This window comes from Neophocaena asiaeorientalis, unplaced genomic scaffold, assembly GCF_003031525.2.
Source record: "Neophocaena asiaeorientalis asiaeorientalis breed wild unplaced genomic scaffold, Neophocaena_asiaeorientalis_V1.1 scaffold279, whole genome shotgun sequence".
NCBI classification, from domain to species: domain Eukaryota; kingdom Metazoa; phylum Chordata; class Mammalia; order Artiodactyla; family Phocoenidae; genus Neophocaena; species Neophocaena asiaeorientalis.
The window spans coordinates 1,077,515-1,090,603 of NW_020175024.1; the positions used below are offsets into that span (position 1 = coordinate 1,077,515).

The 13,089-nt window shown below is 44.2% G+C and overlaps 1 protein-coding gene across 1 annotated transcript in view; it reads left to right on the plus strand.

Annotated features, from left to right (window-relative positions):
- LOC112411691 (retinoic acid receptor beta-like) overlaps nucleotides 1-13,089 on the plus strand; it is a gene marked incomplete at its 3' end in the record, with an annotated part of 407,505 nt that overhangs the window by 317,697 nt on the left and 76,719 nt on the right. The window contains exon 3 of the mRNA XM_024762944.1: nucleotides 7,537-7,678. Coding sequence (XP_024618712.1) covers nucleotides 7,537-7,678 — 142 coding nt within the window. The remainder of the gene's footprint in view (nucleotides 1-7,536; nucleotides 7,679-13,089) is intronic.

The window sequence follows — 13,089 nt, forward strand, 5'->3', positions numbered from 1 at the left end:
TTTTTTTTTTTTTTTTTTTTTTTTTTTTTTTTTGCCGTGCAGCTTGAAGGATCTTGGTTCCCTGACCAGGGATCAGACCTGTGCCCCCTGCAGTGGAAGCACAGAGTCTTAACCACTGGACCTCCAGGGAAGTTCCCAGGCAATTATTTTTCACAAAAATGTTTTAAAGCCTAATTCTTAACCACTAGCCCACTATCCGAACCAACCAAAAAAATCACCCCCTTTGGGAGAGGGTGAAAGATATTATATGTGATGATATCTGAAAACTAGAAGGTGAAACAGGGCCCATGAATGGGAGAAAAAATGATGAGAATCGGAGCAATGATTTGAGAGTATGAGAGGAGAGAAGGAGGCCCAACTTAATGTCATATCAAAATATGAAGAAGGAGTGAGATGAGTCACTTTTCTCCATGTCCTGTTTAGATTTGGGACATCTGACTAGTCCATCAAGGGAATTACGAACTGTAAGTAGTCAGGTGTAGGAAGATATTTCGGTTTACAAGAGACATACCGTTCCTTCTGATTTAGGATTGTTTCTGTCCCGTAGAGAGTACGTTAGTTAGAACAATGGCACCTCATATCCCCAAGGGGAGACAGGAGAAATCTGAGCAGGAGTGGACATTCCATGGGTATTGCTGTGATGCGAAGCAAATGGCTCGCAAATGGCTCTAAGGCCTATGTGGCCTTCTCCACCAAGTGACTATTTTTTTTTTCGTTTTGTTTGGACCCCAGGTCTTTGATAGCAAGAGTAGAAGAGCCTATGAGGTAAGAAAGGTTGAAAAACCTGTGGTTAGAAAACACCTGACCCAGTTTGTGATGCAGGTCCAGCTTCTTGATCTAGGTAGTTAGAGCGTTCATTGTGTCACTTGCTTTGGCGATCTCAAACAACAGGAGTCACGCTTAAGCCGCAGAAGCCATGATTAGACAGCAGAAGGCAGGTTTCACCAAGTTAGCAGTTAACCAACAAAAGTTACTTAACAGATTAACCAACACAGATCATGGCTAACCAGCAGAAGTCCTGATTGACTAACCTGATTACAGCTCAAATCAGTGGGTCTTCTACTAACCTCAGGGAAATCTGGATGCTTCCCTCCCTAAGTACAGATAATATCATCCTCAAGGAATACATTATCATTGCGGAATATTCTGTGGAATTAAGGTATAGCTCATCCAGGACTATCACTCTGGCTCTGTTTATAGCCGAGGATGTCCGTTGTTTATTCGTTCAGTCGACAGCCGTTTGTTGGATATCTGCCAAGTGTCAGGTTCTGTCCCGGTGCTGGGGATATGCAGTTGATTTGTACCAGTCCATTTGTACTAGGTGTTGAAATATTGAACTGTGTTCCTACCAGTTGTTGAGTAACCATTGCCTTCAGTCTTTGTCTCCTTCCACCCAAGTCCACTGTGGTGAGTCCAGGGAAGACACATGAAGTCACCGTGGAGTCCACATCTTGTCCACCCTAGTTCTGTGGAGCCGGCCCCCATGCCCCTCCTTGTCCCCTGTCAGGGAGGCTGGAATCCCAGCAAGAAAGATGTCACACTTGGTGGTGCTTCTGTGACACCCACTGGTGGAAATCTCTGAAGCCCATGGGACTCCTGAGGCTGTGACTGCTGGCCACAGACTGGACTTCCCCCACGATGGCCGTGTAACCTCCGAAGTAGATGGTACTATTGATTAATATTTTAAATATCATACTCAGATAGGTGTGATGTAGAAGGAGAAGCAAAAGCCCAAGGTTATCTAGAAGAGGAAGCATTCATGTGTGCTTGGATCAGTCAGAGAAGGCTTCCTGGGTGAGGTGACATAACATCTTCAAGACCTGATAGAAGTTTTCTGTGTTTACTGGGAAAAAGGATGTTTCTGGAAAGTGAAAGAGGAAACTCATGGCACCAGCAACCCTAGACTTGGTGTCAGAAAACCAGGCCCTCAGACTTCCTGATGACCAGCAACCATTAGCCAGGATTGACACTCCAGCCTCCATCTGGTCACAGACACCTGCCCCAGGTCCCCACAGAGGTGTGGTGAGGTCTCTGCTCCAAGATAAAGGTGACACCATCTGAAAGCCCTCTTGTTGGTGTCTTTTAAGCCCCAGGCTAGTCCAAACAAATCACAGTTGTTTTTGTTTTTTTAAATTTTTTTATTGAAGTAGAGTTGATTTACAATGTTGTGTGTTAATTTCTGCTGTACAGCAAAGTGACTCAGTTATACACATATATACATTCTTTTTTTTTTTTTGCGGTATGCGGGCCTCTCACTGTTGTGGCCTCTCCTGTTGCAGAGCACAGGCTCTGGACGCGCAGGCTCAGCGGCCATGGCTCACGGGCCCAGCCACTCCGCGGCATGTGGGATCTTCCTGGACCAGGGCACAAACCCGTGTCCCCTGCATCGGCAGGCGGACTCTCAACCACTGCGCCACCAGGGAAGCCCCATATATACATTCTTTTTCATATTCTTTTCCATGATGGTTTATCCCAGGATATTGAATACAGCTCCTGGTGCTATACAGTAGGACCTTGTTTTTTATCCAATCCATACATAATAGCTTCCATCTGCTAAGCCCCAGCCTCCCACTCCATCCCTCCCCCAACCCCCTCCCCCTTGGCAACCACCAGCCTGATCTCTGTGTCTGTGAGTCTGAAGAAATCGCAGTTGTCACCCCTACAGGTGGACGGTCTCTCCTTCCTTCATCTTCAAACCTCCTCCTTGGCCATTTTCTTCGCCCACAGAAGCCCCCTCATCCTCACTCTCAAGCCATCCCAACTTGTCACTCCCTGGCACGAGGACACACTTGGAGTCCCGGAAAGGAACAGCTGGGAGGGGTCTTGGAAGTAAGCCTCCAGCCCCTCCCTCAGGAGATAGTGTGTGAGTGCATCTAGCCCTGAGGCTGTGACTCTCCAAGCCTGCCCCTCTCCTTCCCTGCGGGGACTCTCCCACTGCACCCTCCTGCCCCCTCTCGTCCCGTGGGGCTGCTTCTCCAAAGAGGACCGAATCCTTCATCCGTACCTACCCATCTCCTGGCTGCAAGAACTATGACACTTGAACTCGGTACTTTGCTTTGATGGAAAACTTTTTTTTTTCCACTTAAAAATTTTTTTAACTTAATTTTTATTTTATATTGGAGTTAGTTTCAGGTGTACAGCAAAGTGATTCAGTTCTACACGTAGACATATTCATTCTTTTTCAGATTCTGTTCCCATGTAGGTTATTATGGAATACTGAGTAGAGTTCCCTGTGCTATACAGTAGGTCCTTGTTGGTTATCTATTTTATATCTAGTAGTGTGTGTATGTTAATCCCAAACTCCCAATTTATCCCTCCCTCCCCTCTTTCCCCTTTGGTAACCAGAAGTTTATTTTCAAAGTCTGTGAGTCTGTTTCTGTTTGAACCCAGTACGTCTAAAGCTCATTTTACATGTGACAACTTTGGGATACAGTTTTGATTCCCAAATTATGAGGCTCCCAATTTTAGATGGGACAGATTCATGGCATTAAACCTCATTGAATCACATAGTGAGAAACATGTTTATTTTCTCTGAATTCCTCAAGAGAAGCCTCAAAAAAAAAACAAAAAGAGAAGCCTCAAGTCAGTGCTGATCTGTAGCTAAGTCTTGCTCCATTCCCCTTCAGCCAGGAGTGAGGTTTAGCAGAAGCAGAATCCAGCGAGAGTAAAATCACATCTGATTATTGTTTTGTTCGACTTCATTTTATTTATTTTATGAATGCCTTCTCATATTGACAGTTGGTGCTGGTATTCAAATTGAGCCAGAGGTTAAAGGTTTCCATTTTAAATAATGTTAAAAATAAAGGAAGAGGGGGCTTCCCTGGTGGCGCAGTGGTTGCGAGTCCGCCTGCCGATGCAGGGGACGCAGGTTCGTTCCCCGGTCCGGGAAGATCCCACATGCCGCAGAGCAGCTGGGCCCGTGAGCCATGGCCGCTGGGCCGGCGCATCCGGGGACTGTGCTCCGCAACGGGAGAGGCCACAGCAGTGAGAGGCCCGCGTACCGCAAAATAAATAAATTAAATAAATAAATAAAATAAAGGAAGAGGGACTTCCCTGGCGGTCCAGTGGTTGGGACTTCGCCTTCCATTGTAGGGGTTGCGGGTTCGATCCCTGGTCGGGGAGCTAGGGTCCCGCATGCCTTGGGGCCAAAAAAACAAAACATAAAACTGAAGCAGTGTCGTAACAGATTCAGTAAAGACTTTTAAAAAATGGTCCACATCAAAACAAATCTTAAAAAAAAAATAAAGAAGAATCAACCTAAATAAAACATTAAGTAGATAAAATTTTGGTGACACGGGCTATGGTGCCACACGCACGCACGCACACACAAGGTCCTCCAAGCAGTAGAAACGAGGTTTACAGAACGGTTCACAGTATCTACTGTGGAGGAGGGTGGTTTGGACAATGCAAACCTCTCTTTGGCCTCAGAGGGCATTTCTGTTTACACAGGCCATGAATAGAAACACCTCACAGCATACGTTTTAGTCAGCAAGTATTCTACCCTAGTGGAAATGATTTACTGAAATTTAGACCTCCTCATGAAATCCAGCCCAAACTCTGATTTGGAAAACCAAGAAGTCCTATTTAGTTTCTGCTGTCATTGTACCTGAACCACGCTGACTGCATAATTAGTGACATGTAAAGTTCTTAATTCTCTCTCCTTCTTTCATCCGGGTGTCAGGAGATTGGTTTCCGCTCCTTTGTGCTCACTCACTAAGAATTTGCTGAACTGATTATTCAGTTTGTAATAAGTGAAGGAGGTCACCTTGGTCCATACCTCACTTGCTTCACACCTGCAAAAAAACCGGATCTTCCATGTGTCAGTGTTACTTGACGGGAGAACAGTGAAGTTTCTGTCAATTGAGGTTGTACGTCTGGCAACCAAGAGTGTCCTGTAGGTATTCTTTGCAGGAAAAAATATGTTTGAGGTGACCATAGTGCACAGATTCTCTTAGAGCTTCAAAGTATTTATGACCTGTTATTTTAGATTCTGAGCATATTTGTAGCTCCAGAGGTACAAAAATAAACTACACTTTCTTGGAAAATGTGTGTGTCTGGGATGTAAGAGGAGTTGCAACCTTAAACAAGATTTCCAGGCGTTTACAGTCGAACCATGCCAGTAAAAATATGTTTTCTTAGATGTTAAAATCCTAGGGTGCCCACGTAAATATCCTAAGCAATGTGTGTTACGTGAGCTTCCTTTGCTAATGTGCTTTAGCTTTGAAGGTCTTTAGTTCTGGCTCCTGGGGTGTTAATGTACTACAGGGAAAGTTGAACTCAGACGGCAAGTCTTGTTTGCTGTTCAACACAGTGGATGGTGTGCTTCCCACATTCAAGAGAATTGTTACTAACGGAGGTAAAAGTCACATCACAATTGATGAGGTAAAACTCCTTGCTTGTAATACTCCTAGCAGCGTAGAGGTTTTTGTTGGGCAATGAGAAAAGACAGCAGGTTTACCCATCACTCACTCTTCAATCATCTCTGTCTTAACAAGCACCACTTAATTTTCCGTTCTCTGCAAAGCTGTGTGGGGAGGTGGGTACGCAGAGAGGAGAAGCTGGGGGGAGACCCTGTGCTCATGGAGCCTGAAGCGTGATTTGTTTCATCAGTGTTTCCAAAAAATTCGGGATAAATTGCTTCTTCGGTCAAAATATAACTTTCCAAAAGTTAAAAAACAATACTTATTCAAATATGCAGTAAGCACACGTTGGAGACTTATTTCACTCATTAATGAGGGAAACAGTCAGATGACAAAGCTGGTTCAAAGAAGGATATGAAAAAAATAGGTAGGGAGGGAGGTAAGCAGACAGACAGATAGGGTGATTGGAGAAAAGAATGCTGGAATAAGGTGGCAAAGTTAGACCCAACTGCTTAATGTCCTACAAGGCAATAAAACAATAATCTTTGGTTATATTTCAACCAGGCAGGAATCTTCGCACCTATACTAGGCACATATGATTTATAAGTTACCAGTCTTCTACAATCTTTACAGAGTCAAGGTCCAGTCAATAATAAACAGTAAGTCAAAGGAAGTTACATTTCCCGAGACCGTTAGATGACTCGTGTAAGTCTGTCAGTCAGTGCGGCGTATGCATTGCCCGAGGGAACTTCCTGCAATGATGGAAATATTCTGTACATGCGCTGCCCAGTGTGGTAGCCCCTGCACTTGTGTGGCTGTTGAGCACTTGAAGGGATTAATCTCCAGAATTTACAAGCAGCTCATGAAGGTCAATATCAAAAAAAAACAAAAAAAAACAAAACACAAACAACCCAATCAAAAAGTGGGTACCATTGTAAAGCAATTATACTCCAATAAAGATGTTAAAAAAAAAAAAGAAAAAGTGGGCAGAAGACCTACATAGACATTTCTCCAAATAAGACATACAGATGACCAAAGAGGCGCATGAAAAGATGCTCAACATCACTAGTTATTAGAGAAATGCAAATCAAACTACAATGAGGTATCACCTCACATAGGTCAGAATGGCCATCATCAAAAAGTCTACCAATAGTAAATGCTGCAGAGGGTGTGGAGAAAAGGGAACCCTCCTGCACTGTTGGTGGGAATGTAAATTGGTGCAGCCACTATGGAGGTGCCTTAAAAAGAAACAACCTAGAAATAGAGCTGCCATATGATCAAGCAATCCCACTCCTGGGCGTATATCTGGAGAAAAACATGGTTTGAAAGGATACGTGCACCCCAGTGTTCATTGCAGCACTGTTTAGAGTAGCCAAGACGTGGAAGCAACCTAAATGGCCATCCACAGGTGAATGGATAAAGACGATATGGTACATACATACAGTGCAATATTAGCCATTAAAAAGAATGAAATAATGCCATTTGCAGCAACATGGATGGACCTGGAGATTATCATACTAATTTTATTTAATTTTCGTTATTTAAATAGCCACACGTGATTCGTAGCTATCATATTGGACATCACGGCTCTCACATGCCATTAAATGAGCAGACAATCATTTTTCTGCCTTGTTTCCAATCTTGGATAGTATTTTTCTAAACACTTTGCAAATTAAATCGTGTTTTAAGTATTATCACGAGAGCTAAATATGTAAAAGCATTTGGAGAAGACTCCTTTGGAAAGACCTAATTCTTTCACGAAGCATATAATTTCTTCTGCAAATGGAATGCTTCTTCTATTGGCTTTCTTGACAGTGGACTCACCTGATATTGTTCCGGCCAGCAAGGGAGCCACTTAGGAAGTTAAGCCTGTTTGGAGTGAACCCAACTCTGCATTATGTTTTCCAAGTGAATTCGCTTGGTATTCATTTTCTTTTAGCAAGATAATAACGGGCAAGTCCAGTTTTGATTAAAAGGGGCTTTCTGGTTTGCAGCAAAGGGAGAGAACTGACTATTCATATTTCACAAGGATTTTAAGGCTTAAATCAGTTAAGTTTTCTGCTGCCATCACTTCATTACTCAGAACGAGCGGGCAATGCATTGATAAGGTTGGCTTTGATTTCTCATGAAGCTCAGTAGTTTTGCTTAATTTTCTCATCTTCTTGGTTGCTTGCAGGGGTTTTTCCGCAGAAGTATTCAGAAGAACATGATTTACACTTGTCACCGAGATAAGAACTGTGTTATTAATAAAGTCACCAGGAATCGATGCCAGTACTGTCGACTCCAGAAGTGCTTTGAAGTGGGAATGTCCAAAGAATGTAAGTGGAGTCTCCAAAAAATTCTTTTCTCTTTGCCTTATCTATAAATACGATTGCTCAGCCTCCAAAATCAAGCCGTGGAGGATGTCAGCGTGTGGAATTCAGACGTGACACGAATGATAGTTTGCCAAGGGTAGGTGTCAACAGAGATGACATGGAAATAGAACAACCGTGGGGGTTTTCGGATACAGTTTGAGTGGCAGTTGGTGAAAAGGCAGGCGCTGGGTGTCGTGGACAGCAGGCTTGTATTCCAGAGCGGTTACTAACCAGCTCTGTGTCTCTGAGCCACTGGTAACTGGTCCTAGAGCCACATGGAGACCCTGTTTCCCCATCTCGACAGTAGGAATAAAGAGCTTTGCCTGTGTTGATGAGAATAAAACGAGGCGAGAGGCATGTGGTAATAATGTACCCTTTTTCAGAGGGTCCATCGACCGTGGTAATAATGTACCCGTTTTCAGAGGGGAGGGAGTGTAAAACTTTTGCTGTCGAAGAAACATTTAGAAACTTGGCATGTTGGCATTTTTCCAAACTCGATTCAGCCCCACTCCTCCAAACAATTATTCACTTGATTAATTCAGAAGAGAACATTTGAATAGATTAAAAATGAGTGGTCCGTAATCATCTGCTTGTGGGGCTTTGAATTATACATGCAGAGTACATATACAGGCAGAGTACATACAGCACCAAAAAAGGCACGAAGGGAACAAGAACGTGCCAGGCGCGTGGCCGGGCCCAGGCAGGTGTAAGGAAGACGCAGGGATGTGTGCCGGGTTGGGCGCTCAGTGGAATCGCTGCCCACCTGCCCCCACTACGTCCTGACACTTGAGCATCTGAGTGGGGCACTGGGCGGGGCGCTCTGAGGGGCCCTGGAGATGCTAAGCCACGCCCACTGACCCCTACGAGAGTGAGACGAAAAGCCACAGTCCGACAGCGGGGTTTGAAGGCTTTATGTCGGTTAGACGCTCTTGGATTTTGGAACTGGGATGTGTGGCCATGGGAGCGAGGCCCCTGGAGCCGGGCAGGGCTTCCCTGAGAGTGCGCAGCTGGCTGACGGGAGCTCTGCTGGGAGCTCTGACTTGGGATGTTTCTTGGCAGCCTGCCCAGTGTCTTTCCTGCCCCTCGCCTTTCCTAACTCTGCCCAGGGTTTACGTAGGCTTTTCTACATCTTGGGTTTCTACTCCTCAGGGAAGACATCAGGGTTGGATCCATTCGTTTGACTCAAGCCAGTCAGTATAACCTGTCCCAGCCACAGTCATTGGTTCATGGCGAACGTGTAACCTAGGCTGGTCCGGTGAGAATGAGTTCAAGACTCATGCTCGTGACCCATAAAAGGAAAAAAATGGTAAATCAGACGTCATCAAAATCAGAAAATGTCTGCTGTTCAAATGACACTGTGAAATTAATGACAAGCCAAGCCACAGACGAGGAGAAAATATTCACAAATCAAATATCTGCTAAGGACTTATATGTAGAATATGGAAAACCTCTGAAAATTCAATGATAAGGAAGGAAATAACCCAATTTAAAAAACTAAACTAAACTAAAATTCAAAATTGCCAAGATTATGAAAGACAGACAGAGTGAGACATAACAGCTAAGTGCAAGGCATGATCCTGGTGACCCTGCAGTGGAGGAAGGCTACCTATAAAGGGCATTATTGGGACAGTTATTGAAATTCGAGTATAGGTTGTCAATTAGAATATCACATTGAATCAACTTTGTCCTGACTTGGATCACTGTGCTATTGTTACATAAGAGAACGTTCTTATTCTTGATATGTGCCACTAACTGTCCATGGTCCAAAAGGGCTGTGTGTGTGGGCAGGGGTGGCGGGGGGGAGAGAGAATGAAAGAGAGGAAGAAAATGTGGCAGGATATTAAGACTTATGAATCTGAGTGAAGGGATACACAGTGAAGGAGTTCCTTGTGCTATTCTTGCAACTTTTGAGCAAATTTGAAATTGTATCAAAACAAAATTACTAGAACAAAAGACTCATGCTTAGAATGTTGGGGCAGAAGTGTCCTGCCTTCTGATGCATGTGAACAAGGAGACCCAAGTGTTCTCCAGCCCCAAGGGAGGTCAGCTATAGGACAGAGCAGGCTCTGTGGATGGAAGGATGGAAAGACAGACAGAACTCGGGCCCTGACTGGCATCCTGAGTTGCCGAACCCACCACCCCTGGAACCTCTGCCTCCGGATGGTTTGCTTCTCTCTGCCAAGGACTCATGAAGGCAGTTGAGGCTGGGGTCTTATTCATAATTAAGGTCCCGATGAGCAAGCCTGGGGTCACCAGACAGGGATGCATGCTGGGTATGCCGTCCCTTCTGGGAGGGTCACCTCCTCCAGGTGGTTCTGTTGCCCGCATCTCAGCCAGGTCCTTTGGTCCCCTCCAAACTTTAGAGCTACTGAATGACTCTTTCCTTCCAGATTGAGTTGGTGTAGTACATTCTTGGTTATCGAAGTACTCATAGCTTTGGGACTTTGAAATGGTAAATATTCATGGTGTGTGAAAAAGCATGATACCTAACTGTATGATCTTAATTACATAAACACGGATGCTTAGTTGTGTAAATACAGAAATGAGACCTAGAAGGACACATCAAATGGTAAACTGCTCGGGATTACGGATGACTTTGTTTTCTGCTTCTTGTGTTTTTTGGTTTCCTATTATGCACATGTTAACTTTTAAGAAATAAATGTTATTTTAAAAACCTTTTTTAAAAAATCAATGAATGTGAAGCTTTGAAGCTAATCTTTACGTAGCTCAGTCCCCAAACCCTAGCACTAATGAGAAAAGCATGATATTGCCCTGAAATAGGCAAATTATTTATATGTATAAGCGAGACTCACAGGATTATCGCCCTAACTCCCCATTTTTGGTCTGACATTCTGTAGATGTGGATGTTACGCTGCAGTTCTGTGGGAGAATTTCAGTTCAGGCTAAAATTATAAATGAGTAAGCCAGATGTGGACTGGGGGTAAATCAGTACTTTTGCATTTATTTTGCGTGGGCTGGAGACCCATTTCCTGCTTACATTACTTAAAACCCATATCCTGCTTCTCTGTAAAAACTGGAAAGTTGGTTGCCAATTAAAAAAAATAATGTTTACACCCACAGGAGAACTCTAGTTTCAACCCTCAAGGGACTTGTCACCTTAATTAGATTTAAAAATATAGAAATGGGAAGAAAATGGGATCATTATGCCCAAGTAAACAAAAATAAATATATTTTCTTCAGAAGGAAATTGAAGGGGAAGAAATATCCACTTGGAGTACAGTGACCGAGAGTCTAATAGAAAATTTTTAAAGTTGAAACAGAAGGAAGCAGGAAGATATGAGAATCACTAATCAATTATACCACAGTGCCCACCACTGAAACAAACCCAGGAGTAACAAGAGACTCATAGGACGGTGGAGCATATGAGAATCACTGATCAATTATACCACAGTGCCCACCACTGAAACAAACCCAGGAGTAACAGAGACCCATAGGACGGTGCAGCTGAAAATGGATCTTAGAGACTGATTTTCACTCACCTCTCTCCTTTGACATACGAGTACATCAGGACCCAGAAAGATGAAACGCTCTTCCCAGCAGATCCCCAACTGGCTAAAGACAGAACCAAGCTTACAGCTCACATCTGCCACCTCTGCTTGCCATGCTTCCTTTGCAGCACCAAGATTAGCAAGGTTTGCATTCCATTGGGGCCAGAGGTCATGTCACTTCACGAGTATGTATCAGAACCCTTTGGACGCAAGGGGCAGAAAACCCAGCTCCAACCTGACATAAGCTAAAAAATCAACACATGTCACTGGATGACACGACTGGATCCAAAGGCTCACGTTTGTTTAGGGGGCATTCTCATCGTTCCTCTTCATTTCTCAGAGCTGGTTTGCTTTTTTTGCTGTGTTGGTTTTGTTTCTGGGAAGATTTTCCAAATGGCTAATAAAGATGGCCAACCAATAGCCTACCCGGCAGAAAGAGAGAGCCTCAGATCCTCTGTGAATGCAGGACTTTGGGGTGTTGGGGGCTGAATACGGTGATTGGCTAGTTTGGGATCGTGTGCCCAGCCCCGGACCCACCCAAACCACAAGAGCCAAGGGTGTGGAAGAAGTGTTTCTCGGTGGGAAACCAGAAAGTCAGGAGGCAGAAACAACTTCATGTTCCCCACGAAATATCGTCTCACAGCGCTGTTCCCAGTACGTTCTTATTCTTTATGCTGTGGGGGAAAAGAAAGAAAGAAACCTGATAATCATCCCATGGTAGCCGCTGACATAGAGGCGGTGTTTTCTATGGGCCAGGCACTGCATTAACCTCTTGTAATACTTCATACCATTTGATCGTCATAACAACCCTGTAAGGTAGGTTAGTTATAATTCCTCTCTCCCTCCTTTCCAGCAAGATGTGGAAGCTGAGGCACAGAGAGGTTAACTTACTCAAGGTAACACGGTTGGTAAGGTGCAGCCCTGGGATCTGGGCCCAGGGAGCAACATACACTGCATGCCATAAAAAGCAGCCTTGAAAACTCTGGGTTTTACTGCCAGTGGTTAATAAAACAACAATTACACTCCTTGCTACGTATTAGAGATGTACGCCCTGGAAAATCATGTGCAAATTTAATTTTCATAGATCACATTTGGTTTTAAAAGTATAAGGGGATGTACTGGTAAAAGAAATCCTTTATAGTGTGTCCCATCAGCAAAGCATGATTATTTCTTCATTTTTCTGTTCTGTAAATGCTGGTGGGTATGCCTTATATTTTCCAAGGGCTTTGTACAGTAGGGGAACCTTTTTTGTGGAGGAGTAGCTCTTTGTCAGACCATGGGATTTGAAAGCGGTAACAGTAAGGGGAAAAAAATCGATTTTCAGCTGCATTCTAACAGCAGTACAAAAATTTATGAAGAACTTGGGGAGGAAGCAAAGGAAGTAACACGACTCCCAAGTTGAGTGATGAGCTTCTGCTGGCGGGTGGGAGGCTTGTAACCGTGTCAGGCAAGGAAAGTGTGTAGCAAAGCCCTGAAGTAGGAACAAGGAAAAAAGGATCAACAGTAAACGAAGACACAAAATTTGGGATTGTCAATGAGCTATGCAGACAAGCTTATGTCCGTGATGGGGAGGGAGCCAGTTGAGACCACGCTGCTTGGAGACCACAGGAGCTGACCACACGCATTTGAGTCAGTTACGGAAATCCCAGCGATAGTTCAAGTCTTTCAGCCAGCGATCCTCAGACTTTTAAAAAAGGGTCCAATAGAAAATGTGTCGGCTTTGTGGGCCGTATGATGTCTGTCTCGGTTCCTTAACTCTGCCACAGTAGCACAAACGCAGCAGTAGAAAATAAATGGACAAAGGGGATCTGCCTGTGTGCCGGTACATCTTTATTTACAAAAGCAGGTGTAGGGCTGGGTTTGGCC